Raw genomic sequence first — 12,474 nt, 5'->3', positions numbered from 1 at the left:
AAAAGGTAATTTGCCATGGAATATTTCCTAACTGTTACTGGTTTTAATGGGATTACGGATTTGATTTTGATGTCAGAGGAGACAGCTTTATGGCCAAGCCTTAACCAAGGCGGATGAGACATTGGGGGATGCAGTATTCTCTCATATTTGAGAGCATGAGGTCCATTATGTTGGAGCCTGTAGTTGGTGTACACATTTTTGATCGAGTGCTTGTGTTTGCAAAGTCAGGAAATCTCTGTGCTTGTAGATTTGAGGCCAAGTAGGATTCCCAATCTGTCGATTAGTAATTGAAGTTTCCCATGAGTAAGGTGTTAGGTTGGATGGTAACTGTCTCCAGGATGTCCATATATGCATTGTGAGTGTTTTGGGATATGGAGGTGACCTGTAACTGACTAGGGTATGGTATAGGATTTTGTCTATGGTGAAGTGCACATGGAGGTACTCCAGCAGTGACCACCTAGAGTTACGTTCGTTACTGATGTGTATTGAGTCACCTCCGCCTTTGTTCCTTACGTGTGCAGGTACTGATCTAAAGTTATTTATGAGGCACTGAAACCTTGCACTTCTGGGGCACTATGTGCTGCTTTAAACCATGTCTTGGTAGCTGCACAGATGTCTATATTCTTGAGTGTGAGGAGGGCTTGGAGGAAGTGTTTGTTTTTATTTTAGGCTCCTGGCATTGAGCAGTAACACCTTGAGGTTCTGTTTAGTTGGTTTTGCTATTGTCTGTATTTGTCAATTTGGCTTTGCCTATAAAAGGCACTATGAGGGGGTGGACAAAGTCTTAGCCAGTATTCAAAAACCTAGAAAGGAAAGGTGCAGATCATCCTTGACAAAGCAAAGTGGTCTGTTGACCCTGTCCTCCCAAGCTGACATCATATATTGGGTCCCCTTGGAATGACACCAGAAAGACCGCCAGTTGCTGAAATCAGTCATTTTTTGTTCATATTGTGACATCATCCTCTGCGACTGTAATATGTTGCTCAGTGCACTGTGACATCATCCTCAGTGATACATTGTATCATTGTATCATCCTCAGTGATACATTGTATCACCCTCAGTGATGATAATATGCTGCTCAATGCTAGGCCCATACCAGCCTGAGACACACAGTCTGAAAGCTCCATAATGTCTGTCCTCATGTAGTCCAGGGAGGTACATCTCCGGTCATTTACACCTACATGGACGATGATGGAATCATACATTTACCTGTGGTGTAATGACTTGAGTGTATGCATGATTAGGTGGATCCTGGCTCCAGATAAGCAACTAACAGTTCTCTTCTCCTTGTTCAACCTGGTTAAAGGGACATCGGTACATCTTGCAATGGAGTCTGCTGTGATGAGAGCCCTGGGAAGTATATTTATTTTCCTTAGGGGCTCCATTGAGAGTGACAGTATGTGCAGTGGTAGGTGTCTTTTTCGAAGTGCCTTTGGGTTTGCTGAAACATTGCTTTGACAACTGGTGGTCTAGGCGATCTTTGTTGTTTAGGAAGATTGCTTTTAAGTGTCTCAGCATACGTTAGTCTGTGTGGGGTGGGTGTTGTGTGCATGGTTTCGACAACTTGATGTTGACTTGTATGCGAGAGTTTATCCTCCAGTGTGTTGTGTAAGTACATCTGTCACATACTGTGTCTGCTCTTTTAGGATTAAGTGGATGTCAGTAAACATGAGACACTTGCTACATTGTCTCAAAATGCCCATATTCTTAATGCCCAGTCTTTTGATTTGAGAACTTCAAGGGAGTAGTGTATTGGGGATTAAAAGGCCGTTAAAGTGCTCTGTTGGTGCAGACTAGTAGGGGTGCTTGACTGGGGCAGATTAAACTAAACAACACTAAATTCTACTAACTTTAATGTTTACACAATACTGAATTCTACTGAATCTGTAGGTATTGCCACTTGAGGCTTAGCTAGCTGCTGGAAGCTTGTTGGCCCACAAGGTATTCCACTATATTGCTGCTTTACAAGTTACAATTTTATGGACCATTCTACAGGGAAAGTTTGCTGCTGTATCAAACACTGCTGACCCACACAAACATGCAATTTGTGTGGCAACTTCGATAAAAAAGAAAACTAAATAATGAGCACTCTGGCCTATAGAATGACTACACTATGAGTCTTTTTCTGTATTTTCCAACTTTGATAGACCATGGTCTGTGAAAAAACACTGAAGAAATTATACCTCTTAGTGTGGCTGGTTCTGAGAAAACCTGCCTGAGTGGTCCAGAGGACCCACAGACACTGTTATAAACCAAAAATTACTAGCAGTATCAGAGCTAAGCCACAGACCAAGCTGGGTTATTTAGATGGTAAATAAAGTAAAAGTCATAGTGCGTATCTTCAGTCCTGAGGTAAAAACTTTTAAGGTGAAAATAAAACCTATTACAGGAAGAAATCAGCTATAGTTCATTTCTTAAAAGTACTTTATTCAAGCAGATAGATCTTTTGGCAGATCAGAGCTTTCGAAACTTTGACAGTACTAGTGATGGTGCTTAAATAGTCTTTTTACACAAACACATCATTCTTAGTAAAATAATTCATTCACAGTAAAATACCATAGAAACTCTTTTGATTGGATAACAAATGCAAAGATTCAATACCATAGGATATAATTGTCAGCCTATGTCTGCCTAGAAAATTGGGATAGTGTATGATTGATTGATTAGAAGTACTATGTGTAGAGTATTGAAGTGGTGGAACCCATTGGTCGAAAATCTGAATCTCTGACATATCAGATATTGAGAGTATAAACCAAGGAGTGTAAACCATAGGAAACGCTGGAATAGGGCTAAGGGAACATAGTGTGCTGGTGGGAACAGACAGAGGGTTACTGGAATGTTGAGAGGTAATTTGTGATAATGTATATACCGAGGGGCTTGCGGGAGGCTACCATGTGGGAACTGAGATACGTTAGAAGGGGACCCTTGGAAAAGACAACGGACCTGGTGGATAGAATTTGCACTGCGAATGTGGCCAGATATGCCATAGTGCTGTTTGAAAAAAACAAACAAAAGTCTTTCAACTGCATAGATGTTCAACAGGTCCACAGCGTTCACCTGCTGATTTTTTCCTGGAATACGTTTTATTTTCACCTTAAAGTTTTTACCTTAGGACTTACAGATATGCACTACGACTGTTATTTTATTCATGATCTAACAAACACAGCTTGGTCTGTAGCTTAGTTCTGATACTACTAGTAACTCTAGACCAGGCAACCACCACCTGCCACAAGATGAATAAACCAAGTAGAAGAAAGACACAAGTGCAATGTTACCATAAACCATTAAATAACTACCTGGAAATCCGTCCTGGGACCTCTCTTGTTCGGTATATATTTCTCGGTGGTACAGGCCAACACGGAAGGACTGTGGCTGACCAAGTTCGCAGATGACTGCAAACTGGGCGCCATAATCAACTCTCCAGCCGACACAAGCATCCTCCAAAAGGGCCTCATAGAAACAGACAACTGGTGCCAGAGCCATGGCCTCAAGCTAAACGCCAAAAAGTGTATAGTCATCCCCTTTGGCAAAAACAAAGTGCCCACAAATTACCACATAGGTGGTAATCCATTAAGTACAGAAGAAGTCATTAGGGACCTGGGGACCCAAGTTGATAGCAATCTCTCATTTGACAACCACGTGGCCAAAGTGGTTAGAAAAACATTTTATATAGCCCACCTAATCATGAAGGGATTCACATCTAGATCAGGGAGGTCATCGCACTCTTTACTCATCCCTCATCAGGCCCATAATTGAGTACAATGCCCCTTTTGGGATGTACCTTACCAGACACCTGCAGCAACTGGAAAGACCCCAAAAGTACCTCACCAAGAGGATCAAAGGGCTCAAACAGATGCCATATGCTGCCCGGTTAAAGAAACTCCAGCTCTACTCAGTGGCATACCGCCTGCTCAGAGGCGATCTGTGCCTGACGATAAAGCCATGTCCAACCCAGAATTAATGGACATGCTGCACCTCAGAAAATCCAAATCCCATCGAGCTACGCTCGAGAGACTTGAACCTCAGCACTGAAATAAATAGGACATGCTGGAGGGACAGATTCATAACCCAGAGGCTCCCTTCACTCTGGAATAAAATCCCAGTCCAGGTTAGGCAGAGTCCCACATTGACTCTCTTCAAGAGGAATCTTGATGAGTGGATGGGAGATCGTAGGTTTACCCCGGCTATCACTTCTGTGTCACTGTTAGACAGAGGCACAGTATACTAACCTCAAAAAAAGGCATAGAAAAATTAATTTAAAATGGGTGGCGAAAGCCAAACACACTCTGGCTAGGCTTATAAATGCCCTAGGGCAGATAGCCTAGTATGAACCTATGAACCTATGAGCCTATGTGCAGAACTATGCAGTGTGACTTGCCATGAGGAGTACTTTACAGAGTGATTGTTTGTACCTTATTTTGTTTACTTTATGGATCACTTTTGATAGCTTTGCAGAATGAGTGGAGTGACATTTATGTTCTTACTTGCAGCTGAAAATTAAAATTATTTTAGTTAGAAGTACAATCTGTAAATGATTAGATTGTAAAGCTTATCAAGTTCAACCTTGTTGATAAGTTTGTGCTATAGTAATGGATTGAAAGTCCAGGTGGGAAGACTGCAGAGGCAAAAGTAAATGCTGATGCTCTCTCTGAGATGTGATGGCTGAGATTTGGTGTGTTCATTTAGAAGTCTTTTACACTGTGGTTAAAATTGCTTTGGAAGACGGAGCTCTGATGGTCTCCCTTGCCTATATGTGGTTATGTTTAGGACTGTATCCCATTGGGATGAGTGCCCTAATGCATCTCCTGTCTGTTTGGTTAGCATTTTTTTGCTTTCATTACATTTGACTACCTTACTGTCATATGTACTTGGTTTAGTTTTATATCTGCCTGTGTAACACCGTACAATATTTAGTGTGGTCTCTCTCTAGATTTATTTTATTTCTAATGTAGTTTCTTTCTTTCTGTTGTTCCCAAGATGACTATAGAATCAGCCAGCCCTTTAGTGAGCAGAGTATTCTGGAGTATGTTACTGTAGTGTAGTAAGCAGAGTATTCTGGGGTATGTTACTGTAGTGTAGTAAGCAGGGTATTCTGGAGTATGTTACTGTAGTGTAGTAAGCAGAGTATTCTGGGGTATGTTACCGGAGTGTAGTAAGCAGGGTATTCCGGGGTATGTTGCTGTAGTGTTGTAAGCAGAGTATTCTGGAGTATGTTACTGTAGTGTAGTAAGCAGGGTATTCCGGGGTATGTTGCTGTAGTGTAGTAAGCAGAGTATTCTGGGGTATGTTACTGTAATGTAGTAAGCAGGGTATTCTGGAGTATGTTGCTGTAGTGTAGTAAGCAGGGTATTCCAGGGTATGTTGCTTTAGAGTAGTAAGCAGAGTATTTTGGAGTATGTTACTGTAGTGTAGTAAGCAGCGTATTCTGGAGTATGTTACTGTAGTGTAGTAATATGAAGACGTTGCATACAAATGGAGAGAGAGTGGAAAGCTAATAGATTTGCTGCGGAATCCACATAGAGCTGCAGCTATTTAATATGTTGGCACATCAGTATTGCTTGGAAACTTCCCTAGACTGCATAGGATTTGAAATGTGTAGATGCTGTGAAGGAAAGAATTTGCTTGTATTCCAGGAGGAGTCTTGTTACTTTAACGTGTCTTTGGTAGTGTATTTCATCATGCCATTACAGTCCGTTTTGTTTCCTTTTCTTCAGACATCAGTTCAAGTACCATCACCGTCAGCTGGTGTAATTGAAGAGCTTCTGGTGCCAGATGGTGGAAAAGTCGAAGGAGGAACACCACTTTTTAAACTCAGGAAAACGGATGGTAATATTAACTCTGCAACTACTCTAATTTAAAGCTATTTACAGTTGATTCTGTTTAGAAAACTTGATATTGTATACCTACAGGGAAGTGAGCCGTCTGCTTTCAACACTGAAAATGCAGTAGATCATTTAGCATGTAGTTTTACTTTCTTCCAGCGGATGTTTTTCATGTAGCTCATTTTTGCAGTCGTCACTGTGGAGATCTCTGCTACAGTGTGAGGTCCAGCATCTGGTTTGACTTCAGAGCTGGGCACCCTTACCCTATGACCAGGCTGATGTCACATTACCTCTTGTTTCTACACACATGTGGTATATAGATAGTGTCCTTCCTCAACTTATTTAGTTCTTTCTTATGTTTATGAATGCCGGCAGAAAGAGTGCTTACAAAGCTTGATTCAAGCCTATTTCCGAAGAGCAGGACAGATAAATACCTTAATGGAGATCGCATCTTCTAATTTTGTCTATAGTAGGTATTGTATTTTGCTGGCTTTTGGACATCAGGATAGCAGCTGCCTAGCATGGAGGGTGTAGAACATGTCCAACCACCAGTGAAAATTAATAGGTGTGCTTGCAGATGCCGGGTAATACACAGAAACTTTGAGTACTTTACTGACCATGTGTAGAGCATAATTTTAGAGTCTGAAACTTACACAGAATTATGCCTGAGGTCCTTAACGAGAGGCACAAGGCTCTGTGGTCTTATCTGACCAAGAAGCATCTTGCTAGCTATTTTAATAAACTCACCATGACTATGGAGTCGCAACAAACTGGCACCTGGACAGACTCCTTCCTAAAGAGGAGGGCAGCAAAGCGAGCCCTCAAGGAGAAGTCCAAACTGTGGAATCTTTCATTTCTCAGTGGACCCTAGGTTTGAGTATATCAGCTGTATGAAAGCGCTTGCACAGCCCCCCCCCCTTGGCCCTGACAGCTACAGTAGTTGAGGCCTCTGGCGAGGCTACTTTGGAAGCTGCCATTCAGTAAGCCCCCAGATACCTCACCATTCCGAAAAACTCCCCAGCCATATGTTGGCCTGGGAATGGCATTTTATTCAGAAAGAGGAGGATGGTGTTCCCTTGTGTATTCCAGTGGAAGATATCCAAGATGGCAGGAAATTGAAACGGAGGGCTACACCTGCTTTGAGTTCAGACATCCCCAACAGCTGCCTGCTATTCTAAGACCCACACATTGGAGGCACAGGCCTCTGCTAAATGTAAGCTACTGCCTTATGGTGAGCCTTCAGCCCCCAGCTCCACCATGTATATGTTCTTCGCATTTCACTGTTGCAGTCATCACATTTGTGATGTTCTTCGTGTTTCACTGTTGCAGTCATTACATTTGGGTAATCCTGCTGGCAGGTTGCCCTCAGCCGGCCTGAATTCCAAAGTCTTGGATCCTGCGTTGGCTGCTGTCACCCCCTCCCTGACGTCAGGGGTATAAAGGAAGCAGCCAACAACATTTTCTTTACTCTTTCTTGCCGCGCGGTGCCCGAAGCAGAAGCAGTTCGCAAGTGCCGGTCGGCCAACTCCTGAGATTTTCGTGTTAAGAGTTTCAGATCCGAAGTCTTCAATAAAGCTAAGTACCCCATTGGGGAAACTTTTTTTTTTGCTCCAGACTGATGTCAGAAAAAGTTAATAATTGTACTTCTTGTGGGAAGCAAATACCTCATAAAGATTTTCATTCTTACTGTATTCCTTGCCTAGGCCCTGATCACAGTGTTTCTGGTTGTCGGTTTTGTGCTAGATTTAACCAACTCACTATTAAGCATCTGTATGATTTTGCTTTAAACTATTTTGGACGCCGGTTTAATTATCCAAAAATGTCGTTGGATAGCCATCCGACTACCGAAGTTCACAAAAAACGCAAAGAAAATGAAAGAGAGACAACCGAGGCCCAAAACCAACGATGAAGCTTCTCCTAAGCCAGTCGCCGGTTCGCCGGTCCTCAGTGAGGCGCTTTCGCAGCCCCTGGCACCCGCTACTTTAGACTCGCAAGCCGCTACCGACATCCACGTGGAGTCGGCCATGCCACTGGAAACTCAAGGTATTGGAGCCTCGGATATTATCCCTTCAGATGGGTCTGGAGCCGCTGAGCAGGCACCGGCTTCTGAGGGTGTATTCAGACCTAAACATTTTTACATCAAACCAACTTCAGCTTCAAAGGCAAAGACTAAAGCACCTTCCAAGGCAAAGAAACAAACTCAAGAGCCATGTGGTCAGGCCTCTATGCCCAAAAAACAGATGCTCAAAATGGCCGAAGACTTAATTACCTTGATCAGGGGTTCCCATCCCCCTCCTGAAAAGAGGCCTAGGCAAGAGACTGACTATGAGTATTCAGATCAGGTTTCCATTTCTTCTGATTCCTCTTCTGATCAGGAATATTCTCTCCCCCCCCATGAGGATTCTGATGCTGAAGAATCCATACCTTCAGCTTCTCTTCCAGAGGACTATTCTTTTGGGGAAACCTTACATACCATGAAGGGAGCATTTCCACTGGGAGAGCCAAGATTTTTCACAATCTAAAAAGAGGCTTAGGGATTTCCTTTTACTACCTCAACACAAGCCACTAGCCATCCCACCTGTGTTAGACATTGTAGATGATGTGTTTTCGGAGTCTAGTCTTAACCCTGACTCCTTACCTCCAGCTCCTGTTAAGCCTGACAGATATTACAGAGTTCCTGACTCTCATAAATTTTTTTTAAAAACCCTGCTGCAGACCCAGAAACTATTTCTCAGGGTCCCAAAGGAGTTAAGGCTTCTGCTGCAAAAAACCCTACCCCCTCTGACAGAGATTCTAGGGCACTGGATAGATGGGGAAAAAAGGTTTACACATCTACTGCCTTGGCTATAATGGCCTTAAACTGTCAGTTTCATATGCTCAAATATCAGCAACATGTTACGGCATTGCTTAAACAGAAAATGTTAAACTCTGAATGTGCAGAAAACAAGGAAATGCAGGATTTATTGCATGCAGCTGAACAAGTTGGAAAGCATACTTTGCAATGTGGTTTTGATTCTTTAGAGGCCTCCTGCAGGGCCGCAGTCACAGGTTCTGTAATTAGGAGGCATGCTTGGTTAAAGGAACAAAATCTGCCTGATCATGTTAAAGCTAAATTATTAGATGCACCTTTACAGCATGATACTTTGTTTGGTGTTAAGGCAGAAGAGTTGTTAATGAAAATGGAGGACAAAGCTAAATCTATGCAAACGGTCAAAGATTTTTTACAAGTACAGCCACCTAGGTTTAGTAGACACTGGCCAACAAAGAATTGGTCCTTTCCTGTGTTAGACCTCAAAGGGGCAGATCCAGACGCCCTAGAGGCAGATCCCAGGCGCAAGGTTCATACCGCACAAACCAATGGGGGGCTTCTACCTCCAAAGTTGGAGAAGACAAATCACAACCATACAGGAAACAGTCCCAATGACTTCCCCCTGCCTGCACCAAGCACTTATCTCCTGGCAGCACCCTTAGGGGGAAAATTAGCACGTTTTTCCCAAAATTGGCACATTATAACCCAGGACAAGTGGGTCCTGAATATCATGTCACAAGGCTACAAGTTCCATTTCCATACCCTGCCAAGGCAAACGTCTGGCCAGATCTGCCAAAAAATCAATGGGCAGAGGCACAAAAACAAGCCTCATCCCTCATGGACATGGGGGCCATTCATCAAGTACGAGAGCAAGAGCAGGGACAAGGATTTTACTCAAGACTGTTCTTGGTACATAGAAAGGACAAGGCCTGGAGGCCAATACTGGACCTATCTATTTTGAACATATTCCTGGATATACCAAAATTCAAGATGTTGACTTTGCAGCAGCTTCTGCCCATGCTGGGCAAGAACGTTTGGCTTGTGACTTTAGACCTAAAAGAAGCATACCTGCATGTCCCAATCAGGCAAATATGCAGAAGATACCTCAGCTTCAAGGCTGGCTCAATTCATTACCAATTCTCTGCACTGCCCTTTGGCTTATCTACTGCACCCAGGGTCTTTACAAAGTGCCTGGCACCAGTAATTGCATTCTGCAGACAAAGAGGAATACAAATATATCCTTACTTGGACGACTGTCTAATTCAAGCAGAGAACAAGGACATTCTTCTACAGCATCTGACGTTTGTGAAAAAACTTCTAACATGCCAAGGGTACACAGTCAACGAAAAGAAATCAAAACTAGTACCCTCTCAAGGAGATAATATTCCTGGGTGCAAGCTTGTATACAACTGCCCAGGTGGCTTATCTCACGCCAGACAAACAAAGGCAACTGACTACCTATTTCAAAATGTTGGCAACAAAGGCCCAGTTATCTGCAAGAAAAGTTCTGCAGGCTTTGGGCTTCATGGCCTCCTGCATCCTACTAATTCCATATGCAAGACTGCATATGAGGAAACTTCAATGGTACCTAAAAAGTGTTTGGACTCAACATTGCCACAGCCTGGAAACTATGATTACTCTCATTCCCTGCCTGCAACAGGAGTTTCGATGGTGGGCAAAGGCTTGTCACCAAAATAAGGGACAGCCATTCACATTACCCCCAGCCAGGCAGACACTTACAACGGATGCATTAGATTATGCCTGGGATGCCCACATGGTAGGAAGATGCATTCAGGGCACATGGACTTCAAGCCAAATGCATCTACATATCAATCAAAAAGAGATGCTAGCAGTTCAAAATGCCCTGACAGCCTTCAAGGACCTACTTCATCCAGGACAACTTTTGATAAAGACAGACAACACCATGGTCATGTGGTATATAAACAAGCAGGGGGGAACACATTCTTACCCCCTTTGCAGACTAGCCATGACTTTGTGGGACACAGCATTGACTTACCAAGTACATCTGCAGGCACAGTTCATGCCAGGAAGGAAAAATACTCTGGCAGACGAACTAAGCAGAAACCTCATGGATCCCCACGAGTGGCACCTGGATCCACAAGTCTTCAGCATGATAACAAAGAAATGGGGATGCCCGGACATAGATTTATTTGCCTCCCCACACAACTACTAACTAAAAAGATTCTGCACAAGGATTTATCACAGACCAGCATGGAAAGTGGATGCCCTATCTTTCAGCTGGAAAAACCTATCCGTATATGCATTTCCCCCTTTGCCTCTCCTCCCCAAGGTACTCCTAAAGGTCAGACAGGAGAAGCCAAAGATGATACTGATTGCCCCAGACTGGTCCCGCCAGTACTGATATCGAATACTAAGGAGCTTGTCTCAATGCCGAGCTTGGACCTTACCTCAAATACCTCATCTACTGTCCCAGCAAAACAGTCAGATCCTGCACAGCCAACCCAGAACTTTAAACCTGACAGCATGGCGAATAATGTAGTAATACAAAATACACCTCTCAGTAAAGCTGTGATGGATGTCATTTTGGAAGCCAGAAGGCCTAGTACTAGAAAATCTTATGCTGGAAAATGGAAGAGATTCTGTGCTTGGAACCAGGCACAAGGAACTGATATAGCTGTGCCAAATATTCCTCAGATTTTGCAATACTTAACTGAGATGCTGGACAAAGGCCTATCTTTCTCATCTATTAAAATTCATGCCTCTGCCTTTTCGGCTCATTACAATGTAGAGCCACCAATCTTTTCTCATCCCTTATTAAAGCAGTACCTCAGAGGAGCCAAAAATGTAAGACCCCCAAGGAGATCACCAATGCCTGCATGGGACCTCAACTATGTCTTGGGAAAACTCGCCCTGCCTCCTTTCGAGCCAGCTGCTACTGCTGATATAAAGTTTTTATCTTGGAAAATAGCTCTGCTCCTAGCAATAACTTCTGCAAGACGAGTTTCAGAGCTACAGGCACTCATGGCTGTGGAACCTTTTATCATTTTTTATTCAGACAGGGTCTCTCTGAGGACAAACCCAATATTTATGCCTAAGGTGGTGTCCAGTAGGGTTCTCAACCAAACCATTCACCTGTCAACCTTCTATCCAAATCCACAGAACAAGGGGGAGGGAATTCTGCATTCTTTGGATGTACACAGACAGCTTAGATTCTACTTGGACAGAACCAAAGTTTTCAGAAAGATAGAGCAATTACTAGTGACATATGCTGCAGGATCACAAGGAAAGGCCATCTCAAAGCAGACTATTTCAAAGTGGATAGGCCACTGCATTCGTTTCTGCTATGTACACCATGGCAAGCCAGTACCTAAGGGCATTAGGCCACAGTCAACCAGAGCTGCAGCCACTTCAGCAGCCTTTCTCAGGGGAGTACCTACCCAAGGACATTTTAGAGGCTGCTACTTGGAGTTCAGTGCACACCTTTACAAAGCACTATCATCTGCCTTCTTACTCTAAATCCAGGGCAGGCTTTGCCACTGCAGTTCTGTAGGGCCTCATAGCCGCTCCTAATGCTGTTTACTTTCATCCTCCCATCCATAGCTTTGGGACTCTACCCAAATGTAATGACTGCAACAGTGAAACATGAAGAACATAGTACAGTTGTGTACACTTAACCATAAATGTAGATGTTCGAGTGTATTCACTGTTGCAGTCCAGGTTACTCACCCACCATCCCCCTTCTCTTCTGATGGAACCTATCTTTCCTTCTCTGATTTATACAACCTATGTGGTGTATTTGCTTTTAGATGAAGGTAAATTTTATATTGGTGCATGCAATTATACATACATAAATTTTGGCTA

General features: G+C 43.2%; 1 protein-coding gene across 1 annotated transcript in view; it reads left to right on the top strand.

The window, feature by feature from the left end:
- DLST (dihydrolipoamide S-succinyltransferase) overlaps nt 1–12,474 on the top strand; it is a 1,212,631-nt gene that overhangs the window by 287,993 nt on the left and 912,164 nt on the right. The window contains exon 7 of the mRNA XM_044064453.1: nt 5,715–5,826. Coding sequence (XP_043920388.1) covers nt 5,715–5,826 — 112 coding nt within the window. The remainder of the gene's footprint in view (nt 1–5,714; nt 5,827–12,474) is intronic.

This window comes from Protopterus annectens, chromosome 2.part2 (assembly GCF_019279795.1).
Source record: "Protopterus annectens isolate FY-2018-M chromosome 2.part2, PAN1.0, whole genome shotgun sequence".
NCBI classification, from domain to species: Eukaryota; Metazoa; Chordata; order Ceratodontiformes; family Protopteridae; genus Protopterus; species Protopterus annectens.
This window is presented reverse-complemented; position numbering and strand designations above follow the sequence as displayed.